The sequence below is a fragment of the Amblyraja radiata genome, chromosome 47 (assembly GCF_010909765.2).
Source record: "Amblyraja radiata isolate CabotCenter1 chromosome 47, sAmbRad1.1.pri, whole genome shotgun sequence".
Classification (NCBI taxonomy): domain Eukaryota; kingdom Metazoa; phylum Chordata; class Chondrichthyes; order Rajiformes; family Rajidae; genus Amblyraja; species Amblyraja radiata.
Window position 1 is genome coordinate 3,902,695 of NC_046002.1, and position 11,347 is coordinate 3,914,041.

At 50.2% G+C, this 11,347-nt stretch overlaps 1 protein-coding gene across 2 annotated transcripts; it reads left to right on the forward strand.

Moving 5' to 3' along the window:
* The first annotated feature begins 516 nt into the window (after positions 1-516).
* Positions 517-10,694, forward strand: LOC116968927 (chromatin target of PRMT1). 2 transcript variants are annotated; one of them, XM_033015918.1, is made up of 6 exons: positions 517-706; positions 2,788-2,869; positions 5,290-5,440; positions 7,971-8,136; positions 8,589-8,711; positions 10,116-10,694. In XM_033015918.1, exons 1-6 carry the CDS (start codon positions 649-651, stop codon positions 10,319-10,321), a joined length of 786 nt encoding a protein of 261 aa, XP_032871809.1. In that variant the 5' UTR covers positions 517-648; the 3' UTR covers positions 10,322-10,694. The 2 variants fall into 2 exon arrangements, with proteins under 2 accessions (XP_032871809.1, XP_032871810.1); XM_033015919.1 differs by having other exon boundaries at positions 518-706; positions 7,974-8,136.
* Positions 10,695-11,347: the final 653 nt, after the last annotated feature.

The following is an 11,347-nucleotide window of genomic DNA, read 5'->3' on the forward strand; positions in this document are numbered from 1 at the left end:
GGGCGGCTCGGCCTACCGGAGGAGAAGCAGAATCCGCCCCGCCCCCTCACTGCACCACGTGACAGCTGGGCAGTGGGTCCCGCCCCTCCGCGACGTCATGAAGATCCCTCCCACTGGTTGACTGGCGGGCGGCTCGGCCTACCAGAGGAGGAGAAGCCATCCCGCCCACCCCCCCAGCAACGTCGGCGCACTGGCGGGGGGGGGACCACGTGATATCAGTTGACTGGCGGGCGGCTGGACCAACCGGAGCAGCAGCAAAGCCCGTCCCTCCTCCTCCCAGGCCCACGTGACTTGGCACCCCTCTGGCAGGTGGGAAGGTCCCGCCCACTCGTTGACGGGCGGGCGGCTCGGCCTACCGGAGGAGGAGGTGGAGCCGCCGCCCCGCCCCACAGACGACCACGTGACCACCGTCGTTGACGGGCAGGCGCCTCGGGGACCAAAATCCACGCCCACTAACGTCACGGAGACCCCGCCTCCCAACTGCCTGACTGACGGGTGCTGACTGGGACCACGTGACCGGGCCTCTCCTCCCCCTTCCTCAACCTCCCGCCGCCGCCGCCGCCGACTGAGGTTGTTGACGCCGCGGTATCGGCTCCCCTTCACCTCCCTCCCTCTCTCTTTCTCTCCGCTCTCGGCCCCCCCCCAAACATGGACTCTGCTGTACAACTCCGGCAGAGGCCGTACGGCGCCGCTCTGCCCATCGCAGGTGAGTGTGTGAGGGACTTAGCGGGCGAGGCGAGGGAGATGATGGCGGCGGCTCGGCTGGCAACGGACAACAGGGGCCGCCGGCTGCACGTTTGAGTCTCGCTGAGAGGCTCGCTGGCTGGGTGGTGGTGGTGGTGGTGGCAGCCAGCGATGGCGATTTGGCCCCACGGAGCTTCGGTGCCCAGCGCCAGCCCGGTCATCGTCGTCGTCTCGCCGCGGCGGCGGTTGAACGGTCGTCCCGCTGACGTCAACTCGGCGCCGCCATCTTGTCCCGGCGGCCATTTTGTCTGTCTCTGTCTCTGTGTATATATATGTGTGTGTGTGTGTATATATGTGTGTGTGTGTGTGTGTGTGTATATGTGTGTGTGTGTGTGTGTGTGTGTATATGTGTGTGTGTGTATATGTGTGTGTATATATGTGTGTGTGTGTGTGTATATATATGTGTGTGTGTGTATCTGTGTGTATATGTGTGTATGTGTGTGTGTGTATATGTGTGTGTGTGTCTGTGTATATGTGTGTGTGTGTCTGTGTATATGTGTGTGTGTATGTATGTGTGTCTGTGTATGTATATGTGTGTCTGTATATGTTTGTGTGTCTGTATGTATATGTTTGTGTCTGTCTATGTATGTGTGTGTGTGTGTATATGTCTGTGTGTGTGTATACGTGTGTGTCTGTATATGTCTGTGTGTGTGTCTATGTCTGTCTAAGACTTTGTCTCTGTGACTATGTGTGACATGTCTATGTCTGTGTGACTGTGACATGTCTGTGTCTGTTTGTATGCATATATACAAACATACACAAACAAGAGTTTAGTTTGCATATGTCTGTGTGTATTTAAGCAAAAAAGGATTATTGGAGAAGAGCTACCGTAAATGTTGTTGCTGGAGAAACTCAGCGTGCAAGGCAGCATCCATGGAGCGAAGGAAATTTAGTTGCGTCTGGTTGAGGAAGTTCAGGGCTTGGGGTGGGCGGGGTTGGTGCATGGGCCACGTGGATTGCTCAGTGGGAGGAACAGAAGAAGGCACAAAACAGCACCTGTCCACATTCTCCAGCGATGCTGGCTTAAATTGAAGGTAGACAAGGCAGCTTCCCTGGAGAGAAGGAATAGACGACGTTTCGGGTCGAGACTATGAAAGGAAAAAAAAACATTTGCTTCTGAAATAAGGGTCTCGACCCGAAACGTTGCGTATTGAGTCTGAAGATTTAAACCAGCATCTGCAGTTCTTTCTTAGACATTGATTGGACTTTACTGGCTTTACCTTGCGCTAAATGTCATTCCCTTATCGTGTATATGTACGATGTGAATGGGTCGAATGTCATCGCGCAACAAAAGCATTTCACTGTACTTCGGTGCACTTGAGCTGTCCACCCCAACCATCGATCACCCTTTCTCTCCAGCTCCGTGTTCTCCCATTTTCTCATCCACCTTTCTCACCTGCAAACAACCCGCACGTCTTGTCGGAGGAAACCGGAGCACCCAGGGAGAATGCGCCGACTCCACCCTGGGTCAGGATTGAATCCAGGTTTTTGCCGCTGTGAGGCAACGGCTCTACCAGCTGCCCGCACCATTGTGATATATAAGATTATTAAGGGTTTGGACAAGCTAGAGGCAGGAAACATGTTCCCGATGTTGGGGGAGTCCAGAACCAGGGACCACAGTTTCAGAATAAGGGGTAAGCCATTTAGAACGGAGATGAGGAAACACTTTCACACAGAGAGTTGTGAGTCTGTTGAATTCTCTGCATCTGAGGGCGGTGGAGGCCGGTTCTCTGGATGCTTTCAAGAGAGAGCTAGATAGGGCTCTTAAAAATAGCGGAGTCAGGGGATATGGGGAGAAGGCAGGAACGGGGTACTGATTGGGGATGATCAGCCATGATCACATTGAATGGCAGTGCTGGCTCGAAGGGCCGAGTGGCCAACTCCTGCATCTTTTGTCTATAATCTTGATACACCAAATTATTTCAGAGGTGTTCATTGATCATGTAATTAAAAATTAGATCACAATGTTTAAAAAGATTGTAGTGGTGTGTTCATTATTTATCAGCAATGAGCTAATTCTCTGCCTTTTTTTGTTCCTTTCAGAGCATCCAAGTCTCATAATGTCAGCCCCATCAACACCAAAGATTGTGCTGAAAAGTACAACCAAGATGTCACTGAATGAGCGGTGAGACAGCCGGCAACATTTCAAGCCACTCATGTAGCTGATTAGCAATTAAAAGAGATAAAAAAGTGCACAATGGTATCCAGGGATTCATCAGATGAGAATATTGCTCTTCCCTTAAGTATCACTGCTACGCCAGTTGATGGCGCTTAACATAAAGCAGTTATCAGGTGCAAACAAACAAAAGTTTTGTGAAGGATGGTGGCCTATGCGGTACAAAAGTAGCATGACGCAGGGCTGTTGAACCGAACATTTAAAAAAAAAAAGCTGTTCGTAAGAATGTGATTTAATGGAAATCACCATAGTGGTAAAATTGCCGGCCCAGTCTTGTATCTCCCCCCCTCCCCGTCCTTCAATTACTTGTGGGGTTTTTTCCCTGGATAAATTTGTACACAAACTCTGGGTTGCAACCGCCCCCCGTGCTGTCCGTGACGGACACACGTGCTGAGCCGTGTGGTCTGGTCAGTAAGAGGCAGCCGGTGGGCACTGTGATTGAAGTCCAAAGCCCTCCCGTGTACAGCTGGGGGTCTTGTAAGTGGCACAAAATCTGCTGCTTTCGCTTTCCCTTTTCCCCTCCGCTTAAGTCGTGAAGACGGCCCAGCCTCTCCGAAGATGCAGAGGTGCTTGCTGACGGGCCGCTCTTCGCACTTTCCATTTCACTCCACCGGCTTAACGGTATCATTCCTAGTTGCTGCAATCAACTATTCTCAACTCTGTTTCACTCACTCGTAACCCAAGTGATCAGTCTTGGTCGCCCCTGTCATAGGAAAGATGTCTGTTCAGCTGGAAAGGTGGTGTTAGCGCTGAAGAGATTTCCGAGGATGTTGCCAGGACTCGAAGGCTTGAGCCCTAGGGAGATGTTGGACAGGCTAGGACTTTATTCCTTGGAGCTCAGGAGGTTGTGGGACAATCTAATAGAGGTGTACAAGATAATGAGGGGAATAGATGGGGTGTCAATGCACAATCTCAAGTCAAGTCAACTTTATTTGTCACATACACATACAAGATGTACATTGAAATGAAAGTGGCAATGCCTGCGGGATTGTGCAAATCAACAGAACAGTTGTTTAAGAAGGAACTGCAGATGCTGGAAAATCGAAGGTAGACAAAAATGCTGGAGAAACTCAGCGGGTGCGGCAGCATCTACGAAGCGAAGGAAATAGGCAACGTTTTGGGCCGAAACCCTTCTTCAGTCTGAAGAAGTGTTTCGGCCCGAAACGTTGCCTATTTCCTTCGCTCCATAGAACAGAACCAGTATTTACATTAAAAAAAAAAAAGTTTTACCCCAGAGATAGGGTAAAAGTTGGGGAATGTTTTCCACTGAAAGACAAGAAAAATATAGAAAGTAGACCAACACTGGACTTCACCAGTTTAAAATAAGATGCACACACACACCTCCTTCGCTATCTTCAGTGTTGCGAGAAGAACCGTCTGTGTTCTGGCTACAGGAGCAAAGTATTAAACCTTTCTGTGTAGGAAAGAACTGCAGATGCTGGTTTAAATCGAATGTAGACACAAAAAAGCTGGAGTAACTCAGCGGGACGGGCATCATCTCTGGAGAGAAGGAATGGGTAACGTTTCGGGTCAAGACCCTTTGTCAGTTGGTTGGTTTCTTCAAACTGATCTGCCAAATGGCTTACACAGATAAGTGGTAACTAAATTTCTCCGAGGTTGATGCAGACTCTTGCTGACCAGTGTTTGTGGAACTGATTTGTGACTAGGACTAGATGCGCCTTTTGGAAGTGGTAAACTGTCATAGTTAGTCTACAGTCCACCCGGGACTTGCATCTGTGCAGTGCAGATTTGTGGCTCTATATATACTACTTCTGCAGAATTTGCTGCGATTTAGTAGTATTTAGAAAGCTTGTGGGCCTATATGAGTGTCTCTGAAACCAGGCGCACCTTGTTTGAGAAGGAACTGGAGATGCAGGATAAAATCGAAGGTAGACACAAAATGCTGGAGTAAATCGGCAGGTGAGGCAGCATCTAAGGAATGGGTGACGTTTTTGGTTGAGACCCTTCTTCAGACCTTGTTTGACTTTCTTTTAATGCCCTGTGCAATTGCTGTGCTTCTAATTTCTTCGATTTACCTTGCTGCTCAAGTTTTCCCCCTCTCACCGGAGCCAGTGTCCCCCCCCCCCCCCTCCATCTCCTATTGTGCTGGCTTTCCTCTTTCCGCTGCCGACTGCTTGCGTGTCTTTCCTCCTCTTGATACCACACCTGCAATGGTTGCAACGCCAGACTTACAAGGGAATGAATGCATTTTAAACCACCAAAAAGCATTGTGCCACTTCTCTCTTAACACAGGAAGGAGGTTGTCAAAATGGGGACCGGGGGAACACCGTAGCCGGAGGGGCTCGAGTTGCCTGTGCTGAGTTGTGTGTATTTAAACCTGTTTAAACCACTTCTGTTCAACCTTGAAGCTTTACCAACATGCTGAAGAACAAACAGCCTCCAACGGTGAGCATCCGCGCAACGATGCAACAACAGCAGCTGGCCAGTGCCAGAAACCGCCGGTTAGCGCAGCAGATGGAGAACAGACCCTCTGTTCAGGCTGCTCTGAAGCTGAAGCAGGTGAGCGGCAACATCCCGGTGCCCTTTCCCCCCCCCCCCCCCCCCCCCCCTCAGTTCCCACGGCATGCACCGTCGCTCCTGACGATAGTAGTCCTCGCCAATCGACCACATCGACCCCGTTTACCGGTTTGCTCCCTCTGCGGTGGGAAGCAGGCGATGATGTCGCCAAGACGAGATGGCAAAACTATTTTCTCTGGGGGGAAATGGACTCTGGAGCCTCCAGCCACGTGCATTGTCCGGACTCGTCATTTGCATCCGTTTGTTTCCTGGGAGCCACTTGTATTTTAATGCAGGATGTCAGTGTTCCCACTGTCCTGTCATGGAAATAAACTTTCGGGTCATTGGATCCGTCACACGAAACTGGATGTTCCCTGTGGGGGAAAAAAAAAAAGTTTTCCAAATGAATAGAGCTGTCGCATCGTTTCCGCGGTGTGTAAAGGGAGGAGAAAGTCGAGGATTGGAGATAATTGGCATTAAGTAGCGCCTGAAAAAGCTGTTCAGTAGTGCCCAAGTCTCAAGATTGACACACACTCAACATTTTTCCACATGTTAAACGAAAGCACCCAAATTGTCGAAGGCTCGGTGAGTTTCTGATTCATTCTGTGCCGAGGGTTGCTTGTTGTCCAGGGTGATATTTATATATATTTTATTGCACTGAAAGTATTACTCCTTTAACGGCTGGACCCCGTGAAGTGGGTTCATTCTTAAATTTTAAACGCTCTGTGTGCTGAATTTTAAAAGCTGTGTATTTCATCTTCTATGTTTCTATTTGATTGGGGACGATCAGCCATGATCGCAATGAATCAACGCATGATCGCAATGAAGGCAGGAACGGGGCACTAATTGGGGATGATCAGCCATGATCACATTGAATGGCGGTGCTGGCTCGAAGGGCCGAATGGCCTCCTGCACCTATTTTCTGTTGTAACGATCACCCCCTGGTTGCTTGTTGGAGAATGGCGGTGCGGCAGAGCTGCTGCCTCACGGCGCCAGAGACCCGGGGTCGATCCTTACCACGGGTGCTGTCTGTACGGAGTTTGCACGTTCTCCCCGTGACCGCGTGGGTTTTCTCCAGGGCCGTCAAACCCTCCTAACGTTAACCCAATCATCCCTGGACAGTCCTTGTATTTTAATCTTATAGACAATAGGTGCAGGAGTAGGCCATTCGGCCCTTCGAGCTAGCACCACCATTGAATATGATCATGGCTGATCAGTACCCCGTTCCTGCCTTTTCCCCATTTCTCCAGACTCTGCTATCTTTAAGAGCCCTATCTAGCTCTCTCTTGAAAGTATCCAGAGAACCGGCCTCCACTGACCTCTGAGGCAGAGAATTCCACAAACTCACAACTCTCTGAGGAAAAAGTGTTTCATCGTGGCCTACCCCTTATTCTTAAACTGTGTGGCCCCTGGTTCTGGACTCCCCCAACATCGGGAACATGTTTCCTGCCTCTAGCGTGTCCAAACCCTTAATCTTATATGTCTCAATAAGATACCCTCTCATCCTTCTAAACTCCAGAGTATACAAGCCCAGCCGTTCCATTCTCTCAGCATATGCCAGTCCTGCCATTCTCGCTATAAGGGCCTATTGTTTCATTCGACTTTTATTTCCTTATGTAGCTGAATGTGCACCTTAATTTATGTGGCTGGATCTCTTGAGTTATCTCTAGCCAACATTTTTGTCTTTGTGCAGTTTTAAAATATCCTCATCTGACGTTTGGGGCAGGGGGAGAGATAATAGAGAGATATGGGCAAAGCAAAATGTTGCGTGACTTACCATGATAGCCTGTAAAAGACCTGTCGAAAGGCGCACGGGTAGGAATGGTTAGCTAGGCTCCACCGACGGCCGTGGAGGCAAAGCCGATGGGTATTTTTAAGGCGAAGGTTGACAGATTCTCAATTAGTAAGTGTGTCGGGGGTTATGGGGAGAAGGCAGGAGAATGGGGTTGAGAGGGAAAGATAGATCAGCCATGATCTACTGGCGGAGTAGACTTGATGTGCCGTCTGGCCTAATTATGGGCATTGAAGTTATGAACATATGAAAGGATTAGACGACCATGGGTAGGGAGGAACTGCAGGCGCTGTTTTAAACCAAAGGTAGGCACAAAAAGCTGGAGTAACACAGCGGGAAAGGCAGCATCTCTGGAGAGAAGGAATGGATGACCCTTCTTCAGACTTCAAAGGAATATGGGGCTGGACAGGTTGCATGGATAGGAAAGGTTTATGGGGATATGGGACTGGCTTAGATGGGGGCATCTTGGTCATCATTGACAAGGTGGGCTGAAGGGCCTGCTTGTATAACTCTGTGCCTCCGTGACTCGGGCCTTGGTGACCAGCAGGGACGGCGTGGCGGGATCCATGCCGTCTTGCCCTTGGGCGGCAGTGCCAACCGAAGCCGCCGCATGTTGCCTGCTTGCTCTTGCCTGGGGTGCCTCCCCTCGGCCGGGACCCCACCTTGCGAGGCGCACGCGCGCATGCACGCTGATTGTGCGATTGTTAGTGTAAGAGTTAATTGTGTAACTTTATGGCCCAGAAGAGTCTGAAACAACGACTAGGTAAGAGCAACATTCAAGCAAGACTGGGACGACCGGTAGGGGCTTTGGCTCGAGGACCGATGGTCGGCCGGGGATCGCCGAGAGGAGGCGTGCGTCTGGGCCGTGGCGGACGAGGAGGCATGAGAGGCGGAATTTCGCTCAGAGGTAGGAGGCACTGTGCTGGTAATGCAGCGCTGTTCTCCATATTAACCTGCTCGGGTGTGCCGGTATATTCAGATGGATTTAGCTGTCATCATCAGCGTTGAAAACATCAACGGGCACGGTGCCTTACAATGCTATGTACGACAGTGATCGCAACTTCTACTGAAGGTAGACAAAAATGTTGGAGAAACTTAGCGGGTGAGGCGGCATCTATGGAACAATTTCGGCACGAAATGTTGCCTATTTCCTTCGCTCCATTGATGCTGCTGCACCCGCTGAGTTTCTCCAGCACTTTTGTCTACCTTCGATTTTCCAGCATCTGCAGTTCCTTCTTAAAAACTCTCTTGACTTAACTAAACTAAAGTATCCGTACGAGTTTGCGTGGCTGTGGGTGGGAGAGACGGAGGGTCGGCCTCGTGGATCTAACCTCTTTTTTTTCTTCCCCCCCCCTCCAGGCCAGGGTCCAAACCGAGGGCGCGGTGGAATGCCGCGGTTAGGCCTCAAGCGGGGTGGGATGAGAGGCCGAGGAGGCTTGGGCCGGGGCGGGCCGCCGGGACGAGGAGGAATCGGCGGCAGAGGTTAGTGTTGGGAGTCGATCGGACCCAGTGCCTCTCTGTGTCCGAGCGTTAAATAGCTGCGAGCATTTGCCTTGGGTGGTGCTGGTGACCAAGATGCTTGATTCACTGACTCAATGATTTAGTGTCATGTGAACCAAAGATCCTATAGCGGTGCAAGATGGACCACTCCTGCTAAATGCAATGGGCTGACGTGTAGTACGCAACGTGTCGTTCTTCCAGAGAGATGCTAACTGCATTTCATTGTCTCTGTACTGTACACTGACAATGACAATTAAAATTGAATCTGAATGGAGCGGAACGTGGGCCTTTTTTTCATCCATTTCCATAACCGGACCCGACCCGACTCGCAGTGTAATCAACATTGCGGGGGAACGGTTTGTGTTAATAAATTAAAGTTCTGAAAATGAGGAGAAGATTTTTCCCACATAACTTTTATTTTTACGAGGATGTCTTCGTAACCGGCATCCGTCTCCGCACTAGTATCCTAAGGGATCTTTGGTGCGGAGACGGAAGCCGGTTTACCGAAATGGGGCCTTAAATTACCCATGAATCTGCCCATGACCGTACTATGTCACTTTCGTCGAGTGGACTGTCTTGCCCGCTATAGGATCTTTGATGTGTAACCTAGGTGCAGTGATTTTTCCGCAGTATGTTTCAGTATGTTTCCAGGAAAATGGCCATGTACCATTGGGCGGTCACGGTGGCGCAGCGGTAGAGTTGCTGCCTTACAGCGAATGCAGCGACGGAGACCCGGGTTCGATCCCGACTACGGGGTTTGCACGTTCTCCCTGTGACCTCTGAGACCTTCGGTTTCCTCCCACACTCCAAAGACGTGCAGGCTTGTAGGTTAATTGGCTTGGTAAATGCAAATAAAATTCCCGAGTGTGTGTAGGATAGTGTTAATGTGCAGGTCGGCGCGGACCTGGTGGGCCGAAGGGCCTGTTCCTGCGCTGTATCTCTAAACTAAACTGCCCAAAGCCAACTCTCATCCTGATGGGTGCCAGCAGCTGCTGCTTGGGTGACCACAACTTGTATTTGTTTTTTCACTGGTGCTGTGAGGCAGCAGCACAGTAACAAACAACTCTCGTTGATCAAAGTGCTTTGCATTGGTGGAGGTACTAACGTTATACAACATTGGTTCATAGATTAAGTACATACATATAGCCCTCCCTCAGAGGACGTCAAGAATAGCTTGAGAGTAAAGATCAGTTTTAAGTCTCGACTTAATGGAGTCGATGGAGGGGGCAGTTCTGATGGGAAGAGGGATGCAAAGGCGCATCGCCCCTGAGCTTAAGCCTAGACTTAAATTAAACTAAAGGGATGTTCAAAAGAAAGCTTGTCGCTGATGACTAAACCCACGATCTGCACCCAACCTGACAGCGATTTTTTTTTTTTCCTCCATAGGTCGCGGCGGGATGGTGGGCCGCGGACGAGGGGGATTCCCAGGCCGGGGGCGAGGCCGGGGCCGGGGGAGAGGAGCCACCCGCCCCCCACTGACCAGGGAGCAGCTGGACAATCAACTGGACGCGTACATGTCGAAGACCAAGGGCCACCTGGACGCCGAGCTGGACGCTTACATGGCGCAAGCTGACGGCGAAGCCAACGAATAGCGGTGCCGGGAAGGCGCTCGTTTTATCAACAACATTTGAACTTGAATCTGAAAGCCAAGAGAAGCGACACCAAGAAACAGAAAGCGGAGACTTTTCACTTTTCAGGAAAGAAATAAGCTGTATTTGAACTGCTGACATACGGTCGGTCGGACAGACGTCAAGGTCTCGCTTTTTAATTTTCCTTAACCTTTTTACATTTGTGAAGTTCACCGTTGTGTTTGATACTCTTCCTTTCCCATTTGTGTACCGATCATGACACTGTATAAAGTTTGCTCTTTACTTGGAAGCCCTTTGGTTTTTAGATTAGAGTTTCCACGAACAGTCGTCCACTTTGTGGTGGAGGCTGTTTATCATAAAACTTTAGAACTCGAAACGCTTTGTTCTTGGGTTTTTTTTCCTTCCGCTGGCGACAATGTGCTTTTTGATTTTCCGTGTTGTCGTCTCTGCTCGTTGGTCAGTGGAACGGGACCGTTTGAAGGCTGACGTGGGGCGGCGGTGGAGTTGCTGCCTTGCGGCATCAGAGACCCGGGTTTGATAATGGCTGCGGGTGCTGTCTGTACGGTGCTGTTCTCCCCATGGCCTGCGTGGGTTTTCCCCGGGTGCTCCGGTTTCCTGCCGCACTCCAAATACACACAGGTTTGTTGGTTAATTGCATTGTTAAAATTATAAGTGTAACCCTTAGCGTGCGTAAGATAGTGCTGATGTGCAGGTAGACAAAAATGCTGGAGAAACTCAGCGGGTGAGGCAGCATCTATGGAGCGAAGGAATAGGTGACATAGAAACATAGAAAGTAGGTGCAGGAGTAGGCCATTCGGCCCTTCGAGCCTGCACCGCCATTCGATATGATCATGGCTGATCATCCAACTCAGTATCCCATCCCTGCCTTCTCTCCATACCCCCTGATCCCTTTAGCCCCAAGGGCCACGTCTAACTCCCTCTTAAATATAGCCAATGAACTGGCCTCAACTACCTTCTGTGACAGAGAATTCCACAGATTCACCACTCTCTGTGTAAAAAATGATTTTC

Excerpts from the sequence above, each read along its gene's own strand:
- LOC116968927 (XM_033015918.1), top strand. The coding sequence starts at position 649 with ATGGACTCTGCTGTACAACTCCGGCAGAGGCCGTACGGCGCCGCTCTG. Across the intron at positions 2,870-5,289 it reads AAGATGTCACTGAATGAGCG|CTTTACCAACATGCTGAAGA; the intron begins GTGAGACAGCCG and ends TCAACCTTGAAG. Across the intron at positions 8,137-8,588 it reads AGGCGGAATTTCGCTCAGAG|GCCAGGGTCCAAACCGAGGG; the intron begins GTAGGAGGCACT and ends CCCCCCCTCCAG.